The sequence below is a fragment of the Dendrobium catenatum genome, unplaced genomic scaffold, assembly GCF_001605985.2.
Source record: "Dendrobium catenatum unplaced genomic scaffold, ASM160598v2 fragScaff_scaffold_1676, whole genome shotgun sequence".
NCBI lineage: Eukaryota > Viridiplantae > Streptophyta > Magnoliopsida > Asparagales > Orchidaceae > Dendrobium > Dendrobium catenatum.
In genome coordinates, this window is record NW_021320138.1 from 635,255 (window position 1) to 658,586 (window position 23,332).

Below are 23,332 nucleotides of genomic sequence, written 5' to 3' on the forward strand. Positions count from 1 at the left end.
CAAAGAAAGTTTTACGATATCTACAAGGAACAAAGGAATACATGCTCACTTTTAGAAGATCTGATCACCTTGAGGTGATTGGATATTCAGATTCAGATTTTGCTGGATGTTTGGATTCTAGAAAATCCACATTTGGATATGTGTTTCTCTTAAGTGGAGGAGCAATATCTTGGAAGAGTGCGAAGCAGTCCGTCATTGCTGCATCCACAATGGAAGCTGAATTTGTGGCATGTTTTGAGGCCACAATTCAAGGATTATGGCTACAGAATTTTATTTCAGGACTTGGAGTTGTTGACAGTATTGCCAAGCCGCTGAAAATTTATTGTGATAATTCCGCAGCAGTCTTCTTTTCTAAAAACGACAAATATTCAAAGGGTGCTAAACATATGGAATTAAAATACTTTGCCGTTAAAGAAGAAGTTCAGAAACAAAGAGTATCATTTGAGCACATTAGCACCAATTTTATGATTGCGGATCCATTAACTAAAGGGTTGCCACCGAAGACATTTCATGAACATGTTGTTAGGATGGGCATTACTGAAAATCCTTATTAAAATTATGTTTATTTGCTCTTTATATCTTTTGATACTTTGAGCTCTTTTAGTTTGTTTCTGATAATTAGTGTATCCTGTTTATTATGATGTGTACACATAAATGTTTATGTGAATATTGACGGGATTTGTCTTTATAAAGACATTATTGATTGACCATTATGTGTGTATCTTATTATGCTTCATATTAAGTATAAGATTAGTATCGTGATACATGGAAGGAAATGCATCGAACTAATGGTGTATGACCGCCATGATTCGTATTAATTTTGTATTTAACAATGAATTTATGATTTGACCAATTTAAGAAAAAGGATTTATATATTGCGCTTATGTTAATTAAATTATTAATTGAATAATTTCATATGGGCCAAGTGGGAGAATGTTAGAATAATTAAATATATTAATTATGCGAGACGTCGCAATAATTATTTAAGAATATATATTTAATTATATAAATCATTATGTGGCCCATATATTTGAATTATTACAATTTAATTATTTATGTTTAAATCCTATTGGTCAAGAAAAGATAATTTGATCATTCGTTTATGGACCGTTTGATCAAATAACTCCTATGAGCGGTTATTATAAAATAACTCTTTTGAGTTATTGTAAAATAACTCATATGAGCGTTTATTGTAAAATAACTCATAATGAGTTATTGTAAAATAACTCTCATGAGGGGTTATTATGAAAAATCCGTAGGAAATAACTACTGGTCCTCTCTCTCTCTCTCATAAGGAGGAGTTATCTTGCTCCATAGAGGACTAACTCATAATAGAAGAAAGTGAAGGGAGAAGAGAGAGAAACCGTAGTTCGAAATTCGACGAATTCAAAATGAATCAAGGTATGTTTTTCTTCCGATTAAAGATTGTGAAAATCATATTGTTTAAGATCTAGAGGATTTAAAACTTATGTAAATTCAAGTTTTCGTTTCGATTTCTTTTACATAAATTATTCTATGAGTTTATGCAAAGAGTTAGAGAACTCCATGAAGTCTTACATTTTTTTCATTCTTATATTTTTAATTAATGTTCTTATTCTAGATTAGTTATTTATTATTATTTTATTGGCCTTAGACTTATTGTTTTTTGTTTTAGGTTTAAATGACTTAAAACATTTATGAAATAATTTTATGAGATTAAGGATGGCTCAAAACACATTCCATAAAAATTTGAGGTTACTGATGTAAAAGTTTGCATACAAATGTAAGCACTCCATTCAAGAACCACTCTTTACATACAATTTGTATAATTTAAACATTTTGAAGTATGCAGATGCAAGCAGTAATCTAATAGCTTCAAGATCGGCTACTACTGGTGTAAAAGTTTCTTCAAATTCTATCCCCCCCTTTTATCTGACTAAATCATTTTGCTATTAGTCTAGCTTTGTTTCTGATGACTGATTCATAGTTTTTTAATTTGTTTCTAAATACTCATATAGTCCCTGTTAGTCTTGGAAGTCCCACAAATTATTTCTGACAAATTAATTGAATTCTTTATTCATAACTATAACCCAAAATTTGTCAGATAACTCAATCTTCAATTTTAGTTAGCTCAATCAATGAGATAAAGATAGTGCGGTTCACTTTTATGTCTAAGTGCCTTCATAGTTTTAACTTCTAAAGAGGGTTCTCTAAAATGTCATCTTTAGGATGACTAGATGCATACCTCCATAGTGATTCTTTTATTTATTTATTTATTTTTTATTTTAATATACTACATATTTTTAGTGACTTTCTCATCTATATTGGCTTCTTAATTTGATATTGAGTATAGGACTCATTAAAAGCAACATGGGTGGATTCTTCTTCTATTAAAATCTTATTGAACTCCCTAGATGATTTTCTAGTGGATGAGAATCCTCAAAATGTCGCCTCTTCAGATTGCATTAAGCTTGCCCAAATTTGATATTTCATTCTTTTACACAAAATATTTACATCCAAACACATATGAGGGTTATATTATGCGTCTTACCCTTAAATAACTTATAAGATGTCTTATTTAGCATAGAGTGGATGTTCACTCTATTTAACACATAACATGCATTATTCACAACTTTTGCCTAGAAATATTTAGGTCGTTTGTATTCATTGGTTATAGCTTGGTTTGCCTCAAGAAGTGTTCTATTTTTTCTCTTAACTGCACCATTTTGTTGAGGTCTTCTAGGTGTAAAGAAATTATATGCAAGTCCTAGCTCGTTATAAAAATTATCACAGTTTTCATTTTAAAATGTTCCTCCATGATCATTTTGAATGATAAAAATCACGCATCATGTCTTTCTTTGAATCAAAATTACAAATGTCTTAAACTAGCCAATAGAATTACACTTGTGTGCTAGATGATGATAGTTTTAAAGGTGTTAAATTATGCTTTATCTTATTTTTTTTAACTGACATGCGTCAAATTTGTTATCATTTGTATAATCCATTTTGGCACTCTTCTAAGTACCGAGTAATTTTCTGAAGGGTGAACATACTTGCATGTCATAGTATTTTTACTATTTTATGCTATAGAGAAGAATCATCTAGTGCAGTTTTAAACACGACATTAAATAGATTTGCTGATAGTATTAATATTAAGCATTTAGATATTGTTTATACTATCATTCTACAATAGGGGTGTCAAGTTTCGACCCGACCTGAAACCCGACCCGGACCTGACCCGGAAAAATTTGGGTTTGGGTCAACCCGTTTACTAAACGGGTCGGGTCTGGGTTCAGATTTTTGACCCGTTTGAAAAAACGGGTCGGGTTCGGGTTGACCTGACAACCCGCGGGTCAACCCAAATTGACCCGTTTCGCGTCTGCGTCAGGTCTCGCGAACTCGCGCGCGTCCACTGTCCAGTGGTCCAGCGGGTCGGGTCGGGTTCGACCCGAACCCGATGGGTTGACCCGAATTGACAACCCTATTCTACAATGACTTTGCTATTTAATTTGAATATACATGTAGTAGATAGAAATTCAATATAAAAAATTATATGACACAATTGGCTAATGCTAAATAAGTTATATTACAAGTCATTAGTAATAGAACATTTTCAATAATATAATGTTTTCTCTTATCAATATTACTAATGTCTATCACTTTTCGACCTATCCTATTGCGAAGCCATAGCTACACAAATGCACTATATTTTGATTTTTGGAAGCTAAATCATTTTTGGTTCGCTATGAGATGCATGTGTGATAATGTTGTAAAATGTAGATCTAACTATAGGATTCCTTTATTTTTTGTGCATGTAAGATAAATGTTTAGATAACCCATAGTAATGACAAGCAATGCTAGGTATTAAAAAAAAAAAAAAAAGCAATGCTAGGTATGATGTCAAACCCTATGATGGTCTCCTCTCAGTCTAAAGCATAATAAAGGTGGGTACAACTCAGTTGATTGAATCTACCATGACTCGCTTTTTGAGATCTACCATTTAGAATAGAGTGAGTGATCAATTCAATCACATGAATGGCTCATTCATATCATGAAGCAATTCCTAACTCAGAGATTTAATGTTTAATATGTCAATTGAATGGAAGCATTCTAAAATATTCTGTCCATTCAATTACAATGCTTCTAATAAACATCATTGTTTGCTTGCATAACATGAAAATTTTATCATATATATATATATACCTTAATGTGTTGTATCTTACATTAAAATATAGAAAAGATGCTTTAAAACGTGATCCTTATTCATGACCAACCTTATCTTTACCTTACCTGAAATATCCTTTTGAGTAATATCTGATGAGATTAAAAGCTCAGTAATATAAGAATTTTAAATCAAAATTCAATATTGAAAAAAAAGAAATAGCATGGTATGCTAATCATGACATTAAATCTTTAAAATAAAACATAAACTTGTCTAGTTTATTACTTTTAATCATTAGAAATTGGGTTTTTATGAATAATAACTAGCATAATAAAACTTGAGGTAAGATTATTGTTGAATGTCTTAAAAGATGTTTAACGTCTATCATAATATACACTATGCCAGTGATGTGATACAATGAAGATGACACAAAAATTGCTTTTATGAAAATTAATAAATTGTGAACTTGGCATAGTTAAACATAAACGAATGTGTTGTCAAGATAGATCTTTAGAAAATTCCACGGAAGAACTAAGTAATGACAATTGATTACAATTAAGAGCAATAGGACACTTGCAAAATTACATCAACAAAATAAGTAAGTAGAGCAAATGGCCGATAACACAATCCTCAGTTTAAGATCTAGATTATTCACCTCGAGGTCCCTCACTTACACTCTTGATATCGCTCGGCTTAGCGGAGGAGAATTGCAAACAAGCTTAGGGATGCCACTAATAGACACGTGATGCCAAGGGGGCTAGTCGCCGAGGAAGGAGCCGGGGTTGGAGAAACGGGTAGTCGTCCAATGATCTTCCACTCTTCACTAAGTCGTTGCTCGTTGAAGACTTCCGCCAAGTGAGGAACGATACGGTCAACGTATTCCTTGACAATGTTCTCGGCTCCGAATTCGGGGTCAAAGAAGGGTGACCGGATGACGTCGATCTCCCCGCAATAATTGATTAATAGGCCGTGATCAACTTCCGGATCTGCTATTCATGATCAAGACGGAAGTGATATGTAGCGGTGGAGTAAACGTGGAGGAGCCGTCACTTAGGAAAATCGGCCAAGAGGAGGGGGGGGGATTGAGAGATCTCTGATGGGAGGAGGTGGAGAGAGTTGGGGGGGGGGGAAGAGAGCTCGGGTTGGAGGTGGTGGGGAGAGGGGAAAGAAGGGGCGGCTTGGTTGTGGTGGGCTTAGGGAGGAGTAGTAGAAAATCTGAAATTAATTCTCAGATTTAGTGAAATTGGAGGGAAGGGTTTTAATTGAATTCAAATTCAAATAAAAGGATTAATGGGAGGTAATTAGAGGTCTTGATTGAGAAAAATTAATGAAATTTGGAGAGAGAAATTATGAGGGAGAGGGGGGGCCGGCCATGTAGAGAGGGGAGAGAGGGGTTTTGTGTTTAATATGTGGGCCCCCAGGGAAGTTAATGTTTTAATCAAATCTGAATTTAATTTCAGATTTGATTTAAATAATAAGAAACTTCCAAATGGGACTTAACTCTCATAGGAAGGGATTTGAAATTCAAAATAGATTGATTGCCAACAAGGATTCTTTCCTAAATCGCATAGAGGAAATTTAGGAAAGTAATTATGACAAAATTTGAATTTCAAAATTCAAATTTGGGAGACTATGGATGATGGGCCGGCGGGTTGAACAAGCAGGGGGGAGATGGGAGGGCAGGCCGGCGGCTGGACGGCGGTTTGCCCGGCCAAGGAGGCCGGCGAACAAGTGATGGGGGCTCGGTTTTGTGAGGAGGTGAAGGGGAAGGGGTGTAGGAGACCGGCGGGTAGGTGGCTATGAGATGTGGTGGGAAGAGAGGGGAAAGAAGAAAAAGAAAAGAAGATCGGAGCTGCGAACCTTGGAATCCTCCGAAGTTTAGCGGGTACTGCTTTCACAGTTTCAACCACTAAGGGTTCTCCTCTCATGAACTCACTTTGAGATCAACAATGGAAAATAAAATTTTATTCACTAATCATCCTCCCTTACAATGCAAGAGGCCTCCTATAAATAGACCAAAATGAAAGAAAACCAGAAAGACACAAATGCCCTCGGGGCTACAATAATGACTCAATACCCGCAGGGGTAAACTAGGAAAATTGAAAATGCAAGAACAAAATAAAATACAATATATATAAAAAATAAAGACTCTGGAACGTAGCCGTCGATCTACGACTCCGACGATGGTACACATGTCGAAATCTTGGACTGATGTCCTCATCAGCCAGTTAGGCTTACATGTGACAACTTTAGAGACAAATATGCTCGTTAGAGAAATGTTTTTTTTTTTTTTTTTTTCATTTGTTCTTAATATGAAACCTATTAACTTTGTTTTAGAATATGCCATATATTTGGATCCATGTTCAATGACCATCATAAGACACTGAATTACATCAAAGCCACGCGACATATGATATGGTTGGAAATCTTGCTCGAAGGCTGCATATTGAGGACTCTTTTGCCTTCATAAGGGATAGCCATTCGCCCTACATGTATAGGTTATTATAAATATATCAATTTGTGGGCTCTTTTATCTCAATATGAGCTGACATTTGTAGTCCTACCTATACAAGTATCATAAATATATCAACTTGAGGATTCTTTTGCCTACATATGGGCTCATCTTTATGGCCCTACTTATATGTGTATCATAAATCTATCAACTTAAAGACCCATTTGCCTCATATGGGCTCACCATTTTTTCCCTACTTACATATTTATAATAAACATATCATTGTTAACCTATCCACATTTTTATCGTTTTTTAATGTCATTGCATTTTTATTGCTGAATATTTGAGATACATATCTTTCATCATTAAAATTTAATTCAATTATGAGCAATTTGTAATTTACAAGTGCACATTTCCCTACTTTGAAATACATCATTTTTATAAAATGGCTTCTAATACTTTATATATATGATTATTTTTCTTTAAAAATGTGTAATCATTTTATCATATCTAATAGGACGACATTGTGTGCTTGGCAATATGAATAAATGCTAACATCTTACCTACACGGTTAAATGCCTATGAATTTATGTGTAAAGGATTAACATAAAATTATCTTCTTGAATTAAAAATTGAGTATTTTATGCAATTATAGAATTATTTTTTGGTGAATTTCTTTATTTCAATCTACCCAAGTCTTGTTCTTTTGTAAATCACCTAAAAATAACAATTTAATAATTTATAATAATTGCCTATTTAGCAACACAATTCTTACTCCAAATGACCTCCAAGTTACATTTTATTCCTTAAAAATATTTCTCTTCAAGACTTGAAGCCTACCAACTCAACTTAAAACTCAATTTGCAGAAGAATACACGAAAAATAATATTTTTTAACCTATCCTTCCTCTCCTTAATACAAATTCATACCTTTGTAGTTTGTACTCATTTGGGTCATTGAATTTTAGCACCATAAGATGTGTATCAATAAAAGCTCTGATCAAATTTGGACAAATTTTTCTTACATGTATATTTTTAATACTCGTTGTAAATGTCGGATTTCAGAATGAAACTAAGGTCACTTCAATTTTGATTCACAGCAAGTGTTGAGCCATCTGTTGGAAGAATCAGGTTATACAAGAGATGCTTCACTTGTGTTGGATGATTTCATCAAGGTACTAAGTTTGGCTTACTCAGCTAATCAGGTGGATGTATATAATGCCAAAAAAATATCTTAATTAATGTAAATTAGTTGTGTTTAATACGACTATAAGCTAGTATAGTTTATGATAAAGAAACTTTTTGATGATAATTCTTTTACAATGAGCGTAAATGAAATAAAAATCTTGTAAGAAAGTTAAGTCTCAGTATAGATTATGGCTATACATTATTTTCCTTGCAATTAGTTAATTGGCTTTGAACACATCTGTCTTTACCCCATACTTTCATTAGTATTTTTGATGTGTATCAAGACGTGAACGTGGTCTACAAAACTTAGGAACATACATTTTGAGCCAATGTAATATCGAACGAATTACCTTTTTTTTTGCTTTGTAATTTTTGTAAAAGTTATATTTTCATTTGCCCAAAGCATGCTCTTTATTTGTTCTTTCTTCTTCAAATTGAATACAACAAAGAGATCAGCTAGAAGGGTAAACTAGGCATAGAATATAGAGTAGTAGAGAATTTAAGTGAGCTAGGAATAGAATCTACAAGGGGTGATTTTGGGTTGGTGATTACGTGATAAGAAGTTCTACAATGGAGTTCGTGTGGTAGAGGCTATAATGAATCTCACTAAACTCGAGAATATGTTTAGGCTTATACTATATTAGAAAGGAGAGAGAATTGCAAAAGACTATGCCTTTAATCAATTATAATTATGGCACAAATAAATATGTTCTTTTATATATATAACCAGAGAAGAGAATAATAAAAGAAAACATAATAATGGAGATTATCATTAATAATGTGGAAATTTTATAATAATAAGTATTAAATATTTATTCTATAAATGAGTAGGCGCATGACAATTCAGATATGATAACAACCTATTCTTTGAATGATAATTCTTCTGAAGTTCTACAACCAAATGTTAGTGATGTAGAACGAGAATGATGGCTTTGCTAGGGAGAGCTTGAAAGCAATAATCTGTTACGATTCCTATCAGGAAATCTGAAACATTTCAGATTTTTCTCACAAAATCTGAGAGAATTGGAGGTGGAGAATAGCTTCACGCCTTTTCCCAATATTCTGAGAATTACTTCAGGTTTCCTTTCTAAAACCTGAGAAGGAAATCTCAAGTTCAAGTAGTACGGGTTGAAAAACAACCTCAGATTTCCTCTCCGAAATCTGAGAAAAAGTTCTTAGATTTTGTGCTTAGGAAGTAGAGGAAACAGATGAGGAAAAGGCTTTAGAAATTAGGTGGGGAATAAAGGAGGAAGAGGGGATCACGGGATTGAGAGGGAGTGGAGAAATTCAGTGAAGAGGAGTGGCGGGCTGTAGAGAAGAATTGAGAATTATTTCCTTATTCCACTTCTCAGTTTTGGGAAGGAAATAAATGGCTAGAACTAATGGTGAGGGAGAAAAGCTGAGAGGAAAGATTCCAATCCACCGGTTCTTGATTAGGGAAGAAATCTGGATCAATTAGAGGAGGGGGACGGTAAAAAAGAATAGAAAAATCTGATGAATTTCTATTTCCAAAACCAGTGAATTGATTTGGGAAATAGAGCTTAGGAAAAAAAATCTGATGGAAGCAATGTAAAGGGATTTGAAATTAGTTTCCAAAAGCAATATTGGGAGAATAGGAAATAATGATTAATTAAAGCCAAGGTGGAAGTGAGGTGGGCCGGTGGCATCCAAAGGGGAATATGGGTTTAATGCACTCAATTGTGGTTACTTAATTTGGGATTAGGATTTAGGAAATAAACAAATAAATTCTATTTGAATTTGAAATTCAAATAAAATGGATTTCGTAACTTTCCAAAAATAGAATGATAAATTAGGAAAGAATTCAAATTTCAAATTAGTTGATTGAATTTTGAAACTGCCCAAAATTTAATCGCCCAAATTAAAAATATGAGTATATATATATATATATATATATATATATTAAATTTAATTCATTTAGGTTTCCTACCTATTATCCTCTATTTACGTCCTATAAATTTATTATCCTCTATTTCATTTAGGTAGACCTAAAAAGACTTAGAAAAATATTAGAAATGATCTTTCTTTATTAGATTTAAATGAGAATTTGACTTTCACATGGCACAATGGCGAAAAAGGATTCATGTAGCTGACCCCACGTAGTGGGACAAAGGCTTGATGTTGCTGTATTTATAAAAAAAAAAATTCATTATGATACCTACCACCATCATCTTATAAATTCAAATTGCTACGAACTACCTTTGAGGATTGTATAAGAAGATTGCTCCATTTTGTTGAAGCATCTCGCAACCACTTACAAAATAGAAAGAGGGAAAGAGAAGGGAGAGGGGCTTAAGTTTTCAATCATAGTTGGACATAAGAGAGGAAGCTCTCAAAGCCGAGAATGGAATATAATAATAGCAGCAACAACATCATCTTGGCCATGTTTAGCCATTGTCTCCTTGGAGGTGGCTGCATGCCCTCCTAATCACTGATATAGAGATAGTGATATATCTGTTATTATGTTCAATATATTAAAATAAATCTTTGATATACTCTATTAAAATTTAGTGCAATATTTGATCTATCTTCGACTGTGGATGTAGGTGAATATCACCGGCATAAACTTGTGTGTTTCGTGATTGTAATCTTTGATGTATTTATTCTTGGTCTTCATTTGATTTTGATCAAAATTTTGTCACAATGTCAACCTAAGGAACTTGTTAGACATATACATTTAATGAAGTAGGAATTGGCGTTGCATCATGGAAGAGAAATTTGTGGTTTTGTCATTGTCATCTGAGTCAATGCGAGGTTACATTTTGAAAATGTTAAAAGCCTGTGTATCAGTGATGGATGAAAAAGTTTGTAAAATCTTAACTATCAGGAAATGCATCTATTGATGAAAAAATTTTGATGTTCTTTGTACATGAACCATCCTGCTTGTTTTTTATGCTTTTTCTTTATTGTATGCATGTTGTATGAATGGATTGGGGGAGATTCGTTTGGGACGGCTTTCTTATTGCTTTTTAAAACAACTTTTTAATACAAAATTTATACTAAAAAATTATTTTAAGAAGCAGTAAGAAAGGCATCCCAAACGAAGCCTTTGTTTGCTTCATTTGGTTCTATTTTCTGCATTTGGTTTTTATGCTAAAGCAGTATTTCATGGATAAAAACTTTTCAGATACTCGGCAAATCTGACATGAAAATGGAGGTCGAAGTTCCTGTGGACTAGATGCTGACAATATTTCTGTACATACAAGACCTTGGACCAAGCTCATGGGCACATTTAGCTTCGCTGCTATAAGAAAGCAAGTTTCTGTATGATTTTGATTCTCGAGCATAGAATGGATACTTCTCTTGCTTTTTTTGATAACTTGTTTTCATTATTCATGCATTGTGTTATACTTGATTATCAGATCAGTGTCACATTGCTAATAATGTGATAAAGGACAAGCCATTGATAAGTTTCATAATATATCTGCATTGATTTTTGTTCTTAGCTCTGTCAATGTGAAGTCATGGAAATGACATCCATATATTTCTTAGAGTTTTTCAGAAGATCTGTTATATGTTGTGTGCTGCTCTGCTGTGGCTCTGATTATCTTACTCATTTTTCTAGTAGCAATAATTAGAGATGAAAAATTTAAGTTCCGTTCGGGACAATAGCTTTCTTAATGCTTTCTAAAATAGTTTTTTTAAGTTCAAAAAATTTTTGAGCTAGAAATTTTTTAACTAAAAAACTGTTTTAAAAAACAGAGCGAGAGAGGAGTTTATTCTTTGTTTTGAACATTGAGGTTTTGTTTGAGACGGCTTTTTTACTGTTTCTTAAAGCAATTTTTTAGTATAAAAGTTTAATTTTTATTTTAGAAAGTTATTTTAAGAAGCAATAAAAAAGCAGTCCGAAATGAAGCCCGAGTGAATTTGATTGCAATCCTAAGAAATAAACATTACTCATTGTGTGTTGGAATGTTCACAGCATTAAGATTTCTTCTATTTTTTTTTTATAAATATTAGCATTATTATTGTGCATTCAAATCTGCATAAAATAGCTCATATCTATATTTTACTTTAACATTTAGCAGTAAGGAAATGGATTTAGATTTCTTCTGCATTTGTTTTAATATCTAATTCATTTTTCTATCTTGTTCATATCATTAGGATTTTAAATAAAGGCCTAAATCCACAAATTACTGATGAGTTAATAGCAAGAATAATGAGTTACCACATTGTTTGATCCAATGAAATAAATTAATTACAAAATAATCTTGTTTTTAAACAGAATTGATCTTTATTATTATGATAATTTTCTGCCCTTTGAAGAAAGATGAAATTTGCTAAAATTCAGAGAAAAAGTCCATACAAATAATTAAAATTCACAATTCAAAAAAGAAAAAAAAAATTAATGGATTCCATAAATTAGATATGATGTTTATTATGAGCTTCACAAAACTCTTCTTAGAAGCCCTAAAATATAATAATGCTAATTGCTTATATAAAGTAAAGATAAACTTTTGTGTGAGCATTGGTTCCTTCTTGTTTTTGGGTGGGGATGAAGGATTGCCTAACAAATTGAGGACTTGATTGGTGATTATGCTAAAAAAACACAAATGGATTAGTCAAATGCTCAAATCCCATTTTTTTTTTAAAACTAGAACAAGTTAATCACATAGAACAAAATACACTAAGAACTTTGTTATGTCTTGAAACATTTATGATGATATATAAAATTTAGCATCCAAAATTAGAACGAAGATACAACACAGATATATAAGAAAGAGGGATGCAAGAGTCATAAGAGGCATCAAGATTTTTGCATTAAATTTCAGGGAAAAATTATGGGGTATGACACAATTAAAATAATTATACTAGTATTTATTGTTGATTACAAATGAATCTCTTCCTTAGAAGGAAGGCCTTGACTCGATGTAACAAATATACATCATATAGAGCATATAACATTGTGAGAGTTAGAAAAATCTAATGATATGAGAGTTGTTCTCAAGAGAGTGTTGACCTGTCTGTTTGGTCGATATGATCATATTTGGATGACGGTAGGATCGTATTCAGACAACAGTAGTTGGAGAGACGATAATTGGTGAGTGACGAAGGACGAAGAGACTGTAGTCGGTGGCGCGATAGTGGTTGGAGTGACTGTAGTCGGTAGGCGACAATGGTTGGAGGGATCGTAATCGATGGACGACAGAGGTCGGAGGGACCATAGTTGGCGGGCGACGGAAATCAGAGGGATCATAGTTGGTGTGAGACAGTGATCGGTGGGGCTATAGTCGGCAAGTGATGTTGGCCCGAGGGATCGTAGTTGGCTAGCGATAGAGGTCATAAGGACTATAGTTGAGCGGCCAAACGATGCTGGAGGGACTGTAGTTGGTGGGAGACGATTGTTGGTAAACAAAAATAAAAGAAGAAGAAAATATACTATAAGGCATCAAAGTTTGGTTTTGAAGTGATTGAATAGCCGAAACTTTCATCAAATCATAACCAACTAAAGAAAAATTTTATTTAGACTCTCGTTACAATAAAGTGTATGGAGCATCTAAAAAAAAAAAAGTGTATGGAGCATCTAATAAAGATTTAACAAGAACAGTAGAAAAACATGCAAGATGCATGCAAAACTAGCAGGACTTTTGTTATAAATCCAAAACAATTATGTACTACCTTCGATCAAAACTGAACACGATACAATCTAATTCAGAAGAAAGAAATAAGGTCTTCCACTAACAACTATAAGAAGCAAAATCAAGAAAATCTCACACAAAAATTTGACTAAACACACTGTATAATCAATAACAAAAATGATTAGGGGAAGAAGAGAAAGAAAAAGGAGAACAAGTCCAAAGCATATCTCAAGCTTGTATTGGGAGTAGGCTCTTGTTGTCTTCACTGTAGATCTCATTTTAGTTGATTATAGAAAATTGCATACTTAATTTCTCAAAGATACTTAAGACAGCACCTGCAACACGTGTATAAATAAAAGCTAGATAACTTTATTGATAAAGACACTAAAAAGGAACTATTTTTGGAAACCTTGGAATATAAATAACGCATCGGTAATCTGCACGGGTCGGGTCTGAGTTGACAATCTTAACCCGTTTGTAAAATTGGGTCGGGTTAGTGTCTACCCGTTTAAGGCCGGGTCAAGTCGGATTCTACCCGAACCCGATCCGTTGACCTGAATTGACTCCCTAATTGATGGGAGGAAATTGAATCCACTAGTTCACCAATAATTCTTTATACTTCTCCTGCAAACAAAAAGGGTAAAAAGAACAAAAAGCATTTGATGAACAGACCCATAACAATGAAAAACAAAGTTTTAAATGTTTAAGAGGGTGACCATCAACCACAAAATAAAATCTTTATTTTCATTAGTAAATAAAACTTTCTACTTTGTGTTAAATACAAAGAATTGTTGTTCAACTTCGGTAGGAGATTCTTATCAGAGTCTCTTCAGCGTTTCAGAAGTAATGCAAAAGAAATTCAAAGAAAATTTCATTAGAAAGATGAATAATACGGTAGTCATAGTGTAGTTCATATGCTGCTGTAGTGAGAGATTCTGAGATTGAATTGTTCTCATTGAATAGCAGAGTTGTTTTTCAAGGACTATCAAGTTACCATTGTGCATAATTAATTTGAAAACAATACACAAAATTGACGCATTTGGTCCATTAATTCCAGAATAACTTATAAATTACGCTGGGCTTAGCATAGTTCCATTTGCACTTTAACAGTTTACAAAAACAACTCATATTAAAGAAAATTTAAAATTTTAGCAATTCCACAGTTTACTAATGAATGATTAACAAATTCAGCTGATTGTAAAATGATTAAGGCATCGATTGAGACAACTTTTTTGATGCTTCTTAAAGCATCTTTCTAATAAAAAAAGAAAACTTTTGTATTAAAAAGCTGCTTTGATAAGCAATAAGAAAGCCGTCCCAAATGAAGCCTAAATCAATCATGACATCACTAAATTCTATTTCCAAGCAAATAAGTCATGACATTGATAATTTCAATTTTCTAGGTATCCAAAGACCAAAATAATAAAGACAAATAGCTGAAATCTTCAACTAACAACCATCATGGTTAAGATTGAGAAGGGTTATTAAAAACAAACTTCAAAATTCAAGCAAGACAATGTGATCGGGTGGCACTTCATAGTTGTTTCATACCCGGAGAGTAGGCAGAGAGGGAGAAAGCACTTCGAAAAGTGCTTGTGGGTTTTGCAATTCTACCATAGGTTTTAGGTTCGAGTAGGACCTTGATTTAAGGTGGAATAAAAGGGAGGGAGAAACTCAAGGCTAACAATCACAATAGTGATCTCTAACATCGCAACACACTTGCAGTTCAGCATGCAGCAATTACACTCTTCTTTATCTGCATAAGTAGCAACAACACTCGGCTCTGCCTCCATCAAAAGCAACATTTCTTCATCAATAGCAACGTTTGGTCATATCCTAGCAGCCAACATTCAACAGACAATACACATTTATGAGAGCAAACTTCTGGCTCGACCTTCTCCCTCAATTTTCTTGCTCAACCTTTTCCATCTCTGATCACCAGTACATAAGGTTACTTTGTAATATAAAAAATTATGTTATATTTTTTATAAAAATCATAGTAAATTTTACAAAATATTCTTTATATATTTTTAATAAATATATTACACTTTCAATATAAGAAATTTCCAATGAATTTTTTTATTATTTAAAGGTAGTTATATTTTTGTGAAATGGTAACTAAATAATATTCACAGTTTTTAAGGTGTGAATAAGCAATTCTTTATGCACTTTTTTGTACTTTCAGCTAAATATTTTATATGAAAATTTGACTATTGCCATAATGATTGTTATCATAAATTTTAAAACTAATGTGATTGAAATTTTCTTAGGAATTAGAAAATTATAATGGTGATCTTATGTGACGAAAACTTAGTTATGGTTGATTCTAAGTACGAAGAAAGATCCAACTTGGAATTATACGAAGTTAAAATAAGAGTTAGAATACTCTTTGCTTAATATGTATTTATTGTGATAAAGCGACAAATTAGGTATATTTCAAACCAAAAAATATCTTATTGGTACTTTTGAAACATCCAAAAGGACTAATGTTATTACATGCAAGAAGTTCCATGAGATGTAACGAAAGAGTTACTTGCTTATCAAGAAGCGATAAAATTGAAATAGAATATATGTATGTAATATAATAAGTGTGATAAAGATGATGACGTCGACAACAACAATAAGCTTTTATCTCATTACATGGGCATTATGATAAAGACTACTAAAGAACAAAAAAATTAAATGTTCATGCATTGCGGAAAGTGACCATTGGAATCAAGTTATGAAATGGGAAATATCAATGCACCTAGCATTGGATTGAAGTTCCTCGAGACGAGAAGTTCTATGGATCATTTCGTATATCTAGAATTTGAAAAAAAAAAAGGAAAAAAAGGAAAAAAATGAGATAAATGAGGATCCACAAAAACCTAAATAAGAGATTAAAAGATAAAACTATATAATACATAGCTAAGTGGTTCTACAAATTAAACATCCCTTTCAATTTAGGAAAGTTTGAGAGTTTTAAACATATGGCAGATGCTATTGCACAATATGTATCAAATCTAAAATTCTTGTTCTATCATGAGTTGGAACTCTCTATTTAAAAGAAAAATAGAAGCAACTAAGAATGACATGGAAAAGCACAAGAAGGTTGGGAAAGAGAAGAGTTGCACCCCTATATTAAATGGGTGAATTGATCATAGAGAACAATTACTAATAAATTTCTAAGCTATAATTCACCATTAGACACAATATTCATGGAATCATTTGATGTATCTGAATATTTGAAAAGTGCATTAAAGCTCTTTGAGCTCCTTAATGTAGAAATTGAAAATTTGAAGAGTGAGAATGTGGTGCAAGTGATAACAAATAATAACTCTAATTAAATTCTTGCAGGTTAATAATTTGTAGTATCTTATTTTTAAATATTTATTTTAATTATAATGTTAAGATATCTTAAATTCTAATAGGTTAAATGCTTATGGATAAGAGGACACAAATATATTGGACGCATATATAGCTTATTGCATAGATCTAATGTTGGAAAATATTAGGAAGACTAAAAAAATGAAAAATACTATTAAGAAAACCTTGGAGTTATTTGGCTTTTCATATAATGGTATATTCTTAATATGATAAGAAAATATAAAAGTGTAGCATAATTAGTGAGAGAATACATCATCAACCATTTTGCTAATTCTTTCCACACACGCAAGCATAAACAAGTAAGAAATAAAAAAATTAAAGCATATGTTTGCCTCTGAATAGTATTGCAAGTCTAGATTTAATGTTAGTTGCAAAGGAAAGAAAGTTTGAGAATATTACCAGGCTATATTTTGGAATGTTGGAGTTTATGCTTTGAAAATTACACGCATATTAGTGAACATGCTAAGATTAATAGATGGTGATAAGATGTAATGGAAAATATTACAAATACAATTAGTGGAGTATTTAAAGGATATGAAAAGAAAAAAAGGGCAAATCATTTATGTCATTGGTGAAAGATTTGGGTGTCAACTATTACGTCAAGTCAGTTACTATCATTGGTGAAAGATTTGGCTGTCAACTTGACAAATTTTAAATACAAGTAGATAGATAATTGATGAAAAGTTTAAATGCAAGCAGGCTAGTAGGAGACCCAGATAAAAGAATTGCTGTAAATTAAGAGCTCACTATTATTAATCATATTGGTGGTCTGGTCTATTTATGGTTGAATTTGTCATCCATAATAGATATAAAAAATTTGTAGATATAATTATTAATTGAAACTTCTGCAAAATTTAAAACTTTTTTATTGGTTTGTTATTTTTTCCTTAAATTGTAATACTAAAATTTTAATATAATGGAGTGGTGGGAGATGCATGGTGCATCAATCCCAACTTTACCAAAATTGGGAATTAAGATTTCAAGCTTATCTTATAGCGCTATTGGATGTGAGAGGAACTAGAATATCTTCGATAAGGTTAATAATTAATTAATTTTGACTACATAAAGTAATTCACATATTTTGTAAATCTCAATTTGATTTCATTTTTATAGATTCACATGAAAAAGAGAAATTGGTTGGATAAAAAGAATTTATATGACCTAATGTTTATAAAGTGCAACTAAACTTTCAAAAGATCGAATCAATTTAAGAGATGTTATTAATTTAATAGTTTGAGTTGTATTGATCAATTTTAAGAGTAAATAATTAGAGAAATGAAGAATGTTGGTGAATAATGTTTTGGTGATGAAGATCTAACTTGGCAGACAAAAATGAATAGGCCTTAGAAAAAGTTGAAAGAAGGTAGTCTTTAAGATTTAGTAGGTTGAAAATAAGAGGTTCATTAGAACGAGAGCTAGTTCATCTTGACCTACATCAACTTTTGTTGCTATTCAATAAAGAGAAGATGGGATTGACACAAAAGAAGAAGATGATTTTAAGGAAATGCTACTTGAAGAAGAAAGAAAATAAGTGAATGAAAGAATGGATGATGACAAATGACTTATCTAGAGCTTGCTTCATGATACTTGAGATTTTGTGCATTAACTTTAGTTTTGGCTCTGAATTAAACATTTTTATGCAAAATTGAAGTTCCTAAATTTTATATCAAACCACTATACTACTTTTAATCTTTTGTTAATTCCTATGTATAATAGAAATTGTTAATAAATTTAATTTTCGGTTTTACATTTGAATTTTATCTTCAAATTGGGTGTGTGCATCACTTTTTTATTTTTATATCAAGCTTTAAGATATTTATTAAATAATCCATGTTTTACAATTGTTATTGAATGTATAATAATATTTTCTAAATTTATTAATAGATGTTTTTTAAACTTGATTGATTAAATGTCTATCTATCCAATGTGTATAATAATATTGCTTCATATATATATAAGTTATGAGAATTATACTTAATAAAAGCACTGCTTCACATTGGGTCTTATGCAGTGAAGCAAAAAGGAACTTGAGCATTGATTTTCACTTTGGAAACTCTAAGAATTCTACAAGCTAACATATGTTGGCCTTTTAAGAGCACTTCTATCTTAAGCCTTTTCTGCAAGTTTATCCAATATGTCAAGACATATTTTACCAATCATTTCTACCCATCATATTATCCCATTATAAATGTCCCAAACATAACCACCTAGAAGCTATCACTGGATACCCTTGAAACTTAAAAATTGCTAATTAAACATGCTTGTCTGCAAGTTTAGAGAGAAAGAATAAAAAAGTTACAAGCTTAATAGGAGAGCAGCAGGCTTATGCTTATGCAACCAATATAAAAAAGCTGGATATAAATAATTAAGAATAGGCAATATTTCGGTTCAAAAAGGTAAAAACTCATTCAAAAAACCAAAGAGAAATGAATAACACTTGTTAATTTAAACCGTAAAAAATATAAAGCCGACAACTTCCAATAATTATTTATAAAACAAACAGAGAAAAAATGAGAGCCTGAAACAAGAACTTGTAGCAATATTTTCTGCGAATCGATCAGGGAACTTATGGGTCCAGTAAATACCAGTAACTCTTGTACATCAATTCTCTGAAGAGTCCTCAAAGAGCTGCTTCCTCAGAACATCATGCAATTTCCCAAAAAGATCCTTTTTCAAAGAATCAAAAGCCATATCCAGTCTTTCCAGCAGCTCCGTAGAGTTTTTATTGTACATAAACAGACCATTGTAAAGCTCGAAGCTATCGCTGCCTGTGTTCTGCACCAGCTTCAGCAGTGCCTCATACCCTTTGGTATCAATCTGGGTCGACTTGAGATCTAGCATAGAAAGTAAGCGCCCCACAGTATGGGTCAAAAACTGAGTCTCGGCAGCACATGCATCATGCTCGGCACAAGACATCTCCACCATCCGGCAGCCCTCGCGCTCAAAAATATCAAGAAATCTCTTGCACCGCTCCGCACGGTCGCCGTAGTCCCCAATGCGGACCTTCTCATAGACCAGGGGGAGGCCATCCCAACCATCTTTGCCGCTCTCAGGACCAAACATGGGGTGGGTGCAGAGGATGTCGAAATAGGGTGGGAGGTGCTTCAAAAGGAGGTTTTTGGGGAACTCCTTGACGGAGAGGACTTCAGTGAATAGTGTGTTACGGCGGAGGCGTTGGATAGGGAGGGCGCGGAGGACGGTGGCAGTAGAGAGAATGGAGGAGGAGAGGAGAACAACATCCGGATGCTGCTCGCAGAGGTCATTGGGATCGGAAAAGAATGAAGCGCCAAGAGAGGCTGCGGCGGCCGAGTGGTCAGTACGGGAATGAGCGAGTAGGGTGTGCCCCTGCCGGGCGAAGGTTTGAGCGAGGAACTGTCCGAAATTGCCGAACCCTATAATGGCGATCTTGAGGCGTACGCGCCGATCCATGAGATCAGAGGCCTGAGCCTCCATGTCAAACGGCTGGGCGGCGTCCATTGCGCGGATAGCCGGGGGCCGGCAGCGCAGGCGACCAGCAGCGGGGACAAACGAGATGGCGGAGCTGAGGGAGTTGAGAAACATTGTGTCCTTGGGGCCCACCACCGGCGCACTGTACCCTAATCCTGGAGCCAACGCATCCCGGCGGCGAGCGGGGAATAGAGAGGGGAGCGGTAAAGCTAGAGCGGGCTATATACTAAATTTTGGAGAGAGAGAAGAGTTTTTGGAGGAGAGGGAATATCACTTTATTTTATATTATTTATATATTTAATATAAAATTTTTAATATTATATATATATATATATATATATAATTTTAATTTCAAATTAGTACGTCATTACAAAATTATCTTGAGCGGGCACGAATCTCGAGACAAAAAACTAGTTACAAACTTCAAAAATAAAATTCGAGAGCACTAGAACTCTGATTTCAACGAGCTTACATTCAAACTGAGCGTCTCAGAAATAGGAACCCAATGACGCCAAATTCAACCCAATCCGAGCCCAAATGGGTCCGAATAAAGGACCCGAAGCACTGTTGAAAGGTTCAAACCACAATTTGAGTTACCAAACGGTCTCTGATTTTAACGAGCTTATACTTGAATCGAGCGTCTCGACGAGACGAATCCAAGGAGCCCAAGATCACCGAATTCCTACATCACTAAGGCCTTCAAATATCCAACGAACGGTGCACGATCTTATGATTCAATATCGGTCGTCCATTCAACTACTCCCTATTCGCCCTTGATCTCGCGACTATTTACGAGCTATGCCACTACAGAAAAACTATAAATAGAGCCCTCATTCTTCACAAAGGGGACTCAAGTGAAGAGAGATAAGAAGAAGGGAAGAAGAAGAGAGAGGGGAAAGGGAGAATCATCTCCTCCTCGACCACCGCCGCCAGAGCTCTTCCCGCCGCCTGAATACGCCGGAACTCTGCCGGATTTTCGGGAAATGCCAGGATTTCGCACAACTTCGTAACTTTGTTTCAATTTAGAAGAACTTTATTGTAAATCTGATTGTCCTAACTTGTGGGACGAATCAGCTTCTTGTAATTTACGCAACACTGATAGAACTTTTCAACTGGGTGAGATCCCGTTGTTTTTTTCCCTCTTTTGGGTTTTCTACGTAAAAATCCTAGTGTTCTTTTATCTTATGTTTGTGTATGCTGAATATTCGTACAACGTTAAGACGCGAATTTACAAACTCTACCGCCGCGTGTATTCTATCCCGCAACAGTTTGGCGTCGTTTGTGGAAAATAATATCCCACAACTTCGAGTATTGCTACAATGGTCAACAGACGTAGCAGTCACATCGTTGGAGCTTCCCGCTCTAACTCCCACCAGTCCAAAAATCAGTCTATTAACCATAGACGCCCGATGTCTGCCTCTTTTCATCATGGGGGGCAGAATGCTGCCGGAGAAGGGACCTCGGGACCTGGAAGATGGAAGAATCTCAGAACAATATCCTTCAACTCTTGCGAGAGAATCGATATGCTACATTGGTACAATAGGAGGAGGTCCTTCTCCCTCGGGATCCACCACGGGTTGAAGATGTTCAATTCAAACATCTTCAAGAAGAGATTCATCTTCCTCCACCCAGGAGACATCCTCAATCACGACAGGATAATGAACTTGCCGATACAGCGAGATCAACACATCCTTCCCCCTCGACTCGGCAGCCTCGCATTCTTTCGGATATCCCAGAAGGCTCTGCCCAATCACACATTGCGGAACTCCCTCACAATGTGTGCGTCACGAACTGGGAAGATTGATACGATAAGAGTTCCCCCGATGAGATGTGAGGCATGCTCTCCGATAGAGGAACTTCCAGGAGTCACACCTCTAGCTGAAGCCATTCTTCAAAGAACGTATCGAAGCAATTTGTCAGTGGATTAGGGGTCATGAGTATGAATTACATTATCATATTAGTGGGATATCACCTAAAATTTATTTGTCAATTATGAGTGATATAGATGTGATGAACATGCTTATAGGTTCCTGCAATGGCAACAAAGTGGAGGTGTTGGTTGTAGTGAGAGATCATCAAGAAGATATGACTTATACGGACGAAACTCAGTGTGGCGATGTGCAAGATTTAAGTGCCAAAAACACGGTAAACAATGACATATTAGTAGATGGTTTGTGTGATGGTTCATTTGCGACTGAAGTTAAAGAAAAAAATTCATTACGTGTTGGTTCGTGTTTTGAGGATTCATCTAGTTTCAAGCAAGCTATTTGTTCTAATGAAATATTATAGAACTTTGCAATTAAGATTAAGGCAAGTAACAAATCAAGAGTTATTGCTATATGCACATATTATGGTTATCCATGGAGAATACGTGCTTCGATATGTTCGATGGACATTCATTCGAAGTTAGAAAATTGATTTCAACACATTTATGTCATGGAGTTAATAGAGCTGGGAACAAACAAGCTACCTCAAGCTGGATTGCACATGAAATAAAGGACATTGTGAAAAAGAATCATGATGTTACTCCAAAGGATATTAGTAATAACTTAGAGACCATTTTTGGTTTATCTTTATCATATATGAAAATATGGCGTTCAAGGAAAATAACATAAGATCAAATATTTGGTTCAGTAGATGATAATTACATGTGGGTGCCCACTATGAGGTCTGAGTTAATGAATAGGAATCCTGGCTCACATATAACGTACCAATGTGATGAACAAAATGGCTCATTTAAGAGGTTCTTTGTCAGTTTCAAGGCCTGCATTGATGGCTTCCTTGCTGGTTGTAGATATTTAATTGATATTGATGTTTGTCATCTTAAATGAAAATATTTAGGTGTGATCCTTTCTGCTAATACTTTGGATGGGAACAATGGTCTCTTTAATATTGCTTTTGCCGTTGCTGAATCTGAATCAAAGAAAAGTTGGGAGTGGTTTGAGGATTCTTGTGGTCAAGCAAGCTATTACAGTTACAAGTTTGTAAGGTAACTTAATTAAATATTGTGTTAACATTTGTTATCTAAACATTAGTTTTTTTAGCAGATATAGAATGAAATATGAAGGAGCCATTTCAACATTACCAGAGAAAGAGCAGTGTACCTTACTAAGTGATAACCAATTAGTTTTCCTACCTGTTA

The 23,332-nt window shown here is 34.0% G+C and overlaps 2 protein-coding genes across 3 annotated transcripts in view; one reads left to right on the forward strand and one right to left on the reverse strand.

Moving 5' to 3' along the window:
* LOC110110008 (calcineurin subunit B) overlaps positions 1 to 11,243 on the forward strand; it is a 17,359-nt gene extending 6,116 nt beyond the window's left edge. The window contains exons 5-6 of one of the 2 annotated variants that reach the window (XM_020841285.2): positions 7,693 to 7,767; positions 10,926 to 11,243. In XM_020841285.2, the coding sequence (XP_020696944.1) occupies positions 7,693 to 7,767; positions 10,926 to 10,976 (126 nt within the window). In that variant the 3' untranslated portion in view covers positions 10,977 to 11,243. The remainder of the gene's footprint in view (positions 1 to 7,692; positions 7,768 to 10,925) is intronic. The other variant, XM_020841286.1, reaches the window with a different exon arrangement.
* A 2,176-nt stretch (positions 11,244 to 13,419) lies between these two features.
* On the reverse strand, positions 13,420 to 20,442 carry LOC110110004 (arogenate dehydrogenase 2, chloroplastic). The gene is made up of 2 exons (XM_020841270.2): positions 19,329 to 20,442; positions 13,420 to 14,001 (listed from the first exon to the last, which is right to left on the reverse strand). The coding sequence occupies exon 1, from the start codon at positions 20,302 to 20,304 to the stop codon at positions 19,345 to 19,347; it is 960 nt and encodes a 319-aa protein (XP_020696929.1). The 5' UTR covers positions 20,305 to 20,442; the 3' UTR covers positions 13,420 to 14,001; positions 19,329 to 19,344.
* Between the last annotated feature and the right edge of the window lie 2,890 nt (positions 20,443 to 23,332).

Excerpts from the sequence above, each read along its gene's own strand:
- LOC110110004 (XM_020841270.2), bottom strand. The coding sequence starts at position 20,304 with ATGTTTCTCAACTCCCTCAGCTCCGCCATCTCGTTTGTCCCCGCTGCT.